The sequence below is a fragment of the Sardina pilchardus genome, chromosome 21 (assembly GCF_963854185.1).
Source record: "Sardina pilchardus chromosome 21, fSarPil1.1, whole genome shotgun sequence".
Classification (NCBI taxonomy): domain Eukaryota; kingdom Metazoa; phylum Chordata; class Actinopteri; order Clupeiformes; family Clupeidae; genus Sardina; species Sardina pilchardus.
Window position 1 is genome coordinate 23,343,727 of NC_085014.1, and position 5,000 is coordinate 23,348,726.

The 5,000-nt window shown below is 45.8% G+C and overlaps 2 protein-coding genes across 2 annotated transcripts in view; both read right to left on the reverse strand.

The window, feature by feature from the left end:
• The window catches only part of spock1 (SPARC (osteonectin), cwcv and kazal like domains proteoglycan 1), a gene marked incomplete in the record, with an annotated part of 207,378 nt that extends 205,876 nt beyond the window's left edge, over window positions 1–1,502 (reverse strand). Inside the window, 2 exon segments of the mRNA XM_062524751.1 lie at window positions 665–841; window positions 1,364–1,502. Coding sequence (XP_062380735.1) covers window positions 665–838 — 174 coding nt within the window.
• Window positions 1,503–3,603: 2,101 nt separating this feature from the next.
• The window catches only part of bicc2 (bicaudal C homolog 2), a 17,114-nt gene continuing 15,717 nt past the window's right edge, over window positions 3,604–5,000 (reverse strand). Inside the window, exons 17-19 of the mRNA XM_062524288.1 lie at window positions 4,902–5,000; window positions 4,502–4,601; window positions 3,604–4,334 (exon numbers count right to left, since the gene is read on the reverse strand). The exon at window positions 4,902–5,000 is cut by the window's right edge and continues 68 nt beyond it. Coding sequence (XP_062380272.1) covers window positions 4,204–4,334; window positions 4,502–4,601; window positions 4,902–5,000 — 330 coding nt within the window. The 3' untranslated portion in view covers window positions 3,604–4,203. The remainder of the gene's footprint in view (window positions 4,335–4,501; window positions 4,602–4,901) is intronic.

Here is a 5,000-nt window from a genome sequence, read left to right on the forward strand (position 1 = left end):
GGTGATACGAAACAGTGTGAAGTCCCAAAACAAAACAGCCCACCATCTCACTTCACACCAGGGGAGAGGAGGTGTCTGGTAAACATGTGTCAAGAACCCACAGAAAATCATGTTTGGTCTCATAATGCATTCTCATGCTAATCCACCGAAGTGTAAAAACACTTCTCTGATACATGTCTGTGTGTGTGTGTGTGTGTGTGTGTGTGTGTGTGTGTGTGTGTGTGTGTGTGTGTGTGTGTGTGTCTGTCTGTGTGCCTGTGTTTATGTGCCTGTGTGTGTGTGTGTGTGTGTGTGTGTGTGTGTGTGTGTGTGTGTGTGTGTGTGTGTGTGGGCTGCTATTTTCAACCAAGGCTGCATGTCAACCTTTCAGATGAAATAGAATGCTGTGCCTACAGTATAGCATGTATGTTTACATCTCCAACTGAATTCTTCGATACGTCCGGCATGCCAACCAAAACATTAATGTTAAATCCCAAAGCCTAGATTAGCCTAATAGGCGCTCCCTCGCGCGGACAAAGCTGTAAAAGAATGCAGGTGCGCCCTATCAAGACAGGTGAGAACAAATACTGCAAGCTTCGGTTCGCTGCCGACTTCATGCCCTTATTTATAAATGTCCCAGCTTAACATAGCCGAAGGTTATTTGTCTCATCAACCCGTTACTTACGTCTCGGAATTTGTTCCAGTATCTGTCCTTGTCGTATTGAGACACGGTGCTCATCCACTTGTCGTTGTCCAATGGGCTCCCATTGTTGTTGTTGTTTCCGAACGTCGTTTCCCCGTGCCTGGCGTCCGCGTCCAGCAGCACGAGTGTCACGAGAGCCAGCAGACAGTAAAGCATCGTCTAAAAAAGAAACGAATATACACTTAATAAGGAGATGACGCTGAAGAAGGGATTGAGTACTCCAAAAAGAGGGGGAGAGTTGCTGTGTGTTAAAAATGTGCAATTGCGCCAAAGGAAGCTCAGCAGACTAGATCCGTTTGGAAGGCACCTGAAGTTTCAATATAATTGAAGCAGCCTAAATCATTGTTAAACTGGCAAAGCTTAAAGGAAGATACCAGAAATTCACCTGACAGGAATAATTCCTCAAAGTATAACGGAGCGACTGCACTACTTGTCACACAGATTTTGAAAGCTGAGGCAGATGGAACACTGAGCACGGATTAGTGCCACAGTTTTACCCTCTCGTGGAAACATGTTTGGTGATTAACTGCTTTAAACCAAATGAATCATCTTTTTATCGGAAGCGGAGCTTGCGTAGAACCTCATGCGTGAGCGGTAGTCTCTCCTCTCTCTAATTAGCTATGTTACAAACCGAGAATAAAGGAAAGGCAAGTGGTGCGCATACGCATCACTTTCACTCACCAAAGATAGCTTGCGTCCGGCCCCTGGGGGTACGTGAACAGGGATATGAAGTTTCCACCGGTGTCAAAACGCGCAGCTTGTTGGGAAGTAGTGCAGGGTGAGTAAATATCCGAGAGACGTGCGGTAGCTCCGAACTCCGTGGTGATACTGGGCCCGTCCGAGAGCAGCAGGATTGTGCCGCGGAACGGTGACCGTCTCCTCCCACTCAGTAACCCATGCGCGGTAAACTCCGCCTCCTGGTGCGATTGCCCCTGTCCTTGGCTTTCGCTACCTCCCTCCCTCTCTCTCTCTCTCTCTCTCTCTCTCTCTCTCTCTCTCTCTCTCTCTCTCTCTCTCTCTCTCTCTCTCTCTCCCTCTCATACAACCCCCTCCACACACGGTAGCAGAGGTGAGATTGATTTAGCAAAAATGGAGAGGAATAGCGCATTCACAGAGGATTAAACATTCCACGTTTAGCTACATCCAAGTCATATCGTTAACCCAGTGGGCAATGGTGTTGAAAGAAAGAAATCAATAGCCGTCTCTCACTGACGCGCGCTTTGGGTGCTTGTTTTAGTCAGCAAAGCCAAACAATAGCGTAAAGCAATGACGCCTCACTTTTCAGATCCGGTGTTCACATTTTATACCGGAAAATCGTTTATTCGGCAAATAATTGACATCCAGTGTTATGGAAACGTCAATAAGAGACAGTCAACAAACAAAAAGTCAATAAGCAAAAACTGTCATATTTTGTTCACAGCGGGGCAATGGACATATGTAATTACGGCTGATTGCAGCTATTTTGTGTATAATGCTAAATTATGGTCTGCGTCAACTGACAAGTAGCGTATGCAGGGCGCTGTCCATTCAGCACCACTCACTACAGAGCATTTAGCGTCAGGGCTGCTGCTGCTCGACGGTTGTCTTGTGGCCTGGCCAATCTTTTCCAAATAGAAGCAGATGAGGCAGCTGTTGCTCGGTACATGAGATGCCGCCGATAATTCCGCATGTTTAAGGGCTGAAAGCGAGGCCATATGTGCAAATTGCACCACTCTGTACAGCCGAACGCCCACACAGTCTGGGCCTTAAGTGGCGTGGTTGTTATAATGCGGGAGGATCATCCGTCGCTAAGCTGTCTGCCCGGGTGGTTTGGTTCGACGTCCCTGTCCACGGGGAGTCTCACAAGAGCGGCAACGGCAAGAACGCGGAGAGGCTTCTCCGTTCCTCCCCCGGGCAACAACACTCTTTTGTGTGTGTGTGTGTGTGTGTGTGTGTGTGTGTGTGTGTGTGTGTGTGTGTGTGTGACAGATGAGATAGGTGCGAAAAACCGAGCAGGCATAACACGGCTGAGGTGACGAGCGCCAGGCGAGCTCGCGTTCTCTCCAGCGTCCACCTGGAGGCCCGTGGGGAGAAATGACTGGCGCCCACGGACCGACTGTTCCGGTAACTTTGGGAACGCACAGCTGGCGACTGGCGCGGAGTGATCTGTTGCATATCGAGCCAGAGCGGATGAGAGAGGATTGATGTGTTCCTAATTAAGTCTCGCACCTACAAGCCGCAAAATAATTAGAACTCGCAATTTTCTTGCGCCTCAAATTAGCAGGCGTGATTGACACGTTTTGAAATAATCGCGAGACACACACAGTGGGCTAATTTTTCCACAAGATAATTTGGAGAGATGGGGTCTACTTACTCGGCAGGCCATTGCAACAGTTTCATTTACTCCTCCAGACTCAATCCAATTAGCTTAGACTGCTGCAATTTAATGCGTTCTAATGCTTTCACCGTGTTAAGGCAGTCGAAATCTTACTCCATATGCTACATGCAAAGAGTTTCTGCTATAGTGTATTTAAATGCATATCCCCTAATATCATTTTTTTCCAGAGTGATAAATACGGGCCAGATATGTATTTTAGTGATCAAAATTAATTAAAGCAGGCTATAGCTGATGTGGTCTACCCACTTGGCACTCGCGTGTTTACGGTTGATAATTTTAATTGAAAACTTTTAGATGAGCATTCAGGTGAAACGACACCAATATGGAGCTCCGTTTCATTTTTCTTCCACACTTTGAATAATGATTTTAATCATTCATTAATATGGTAATGTATTTATTTAACAATGGATTGAACGAATTGAACACCATCTTATAATTCAAACGCTCTGTAGGCTTAATTGTATTACGACTGCTTTGGCGGTTGCTGATGCGCGAAAAATGACTGCGAAATACCGAATCTTCAGATGACAACATTGCCCCCTAGCGTGACGTTTAGAGACTCGCAGCTAATTATTTGAGAGTACCATGAAAACAAGCTTTTCTTAATCAATTTTAAAAGAGAGAGAGGGCGTAAAAGAAGATAAACTGAGATCGTCTTCCAGGCACACAAACATAATCTTGTTTATCCTTACATCAAACATCTATCCATTTGCCCAGGTCACAGAGGGCGGTGTGAAATAAACAGAATGTCTGTGAAATAAACAGGATGTCTTTGCTTGAGGGTAGAAAAAAGAGCTGGCATCACTAAAGACTTTTAATCGCTTTCAGGATGCATTCTCATTTTTGTTTCTGTACACTGCATATGGCACGAGGCCTGAATTCACATATAAAGGAAATGAAAAAGAAGGAAAAACAAAGATTGCATGTATTACAAAAGATAAAAAGATTCTAGGAAAGAATACGTATGTTCACATATGTCTAATGCATTACATTTTGTCAAAACAGTCCGTATCTCAGTCAGCACCAGCGTCAGAGATGATATCAAATTTGCATCTGCATCTGCAGTTTCCTTTCAGAGGCTTCTATTTTGGATAACTGGGGTCCTGGTCTGCCAGTGCTGATTGCTGATGATTGACAGGTCCCCTCACCAACGGTTGCTCTGAGCCGCTACGTCCACATCCACGATTCGAGGAAGTCGGCCACTGGCCCCGCCCTCCAGGTACCCCGCCTTCACTGCGGGTGGCTCCAGTCCTTTCTTTTTACTTTTATTAAGATCTTATGTGAGTGAGGGAGAGAGAGGAGCAATTAAAACATGTATTTACAAAATGTAAAAAACTGCAATGTTTTGCTAGACATTTGTCTGGTCTCAACAGGCTTTACAACAAGTACAACATACAGAGTCCAAGCAGCCACACCCAAATTAGCATCTGAACCCTGCTCACCTGTGATAGTCAGAAGCATCTTTCTCCGTGCGCCAAACGTCAGCACACCCACTTCTTTCAGGTCCTCATCCGACAGAGTCAGAAATGTCTGAAAATCAATCTATTGGGAGAGATAGAGGGATAGAGATATACAGAGAGAGAGAGAAAGAGAAGGAGAATATGAAATCTATTTGGTGGTAAAAGATATGTATTATGACATGTTTATGCATTAATATTGTGTGCATAATGCGAGATTGTAGTTGTGTCACTAAAAACTACAAGGCTTGGTCATGCTGCTTGTTCCTGTTGTGTGCCTGTGTGTGTGTGTGTGTGTGTGTGTGTGTGTGTGTGTGTGTGTGTGTGTGTGTGTGTGTGTGTGCAGGCCTGCGCGTGTGTGTGCGTGCGTGTCCTTCTCTCTCACCTCCTGCTGCTGAAACACATCAATGTATTTGGCCAGCCCCAGTTGGCTCAGCAGCTCAGGAAGGTCATCGTCCGGCTCAGCGAAGTGGCCCGAGGCTCC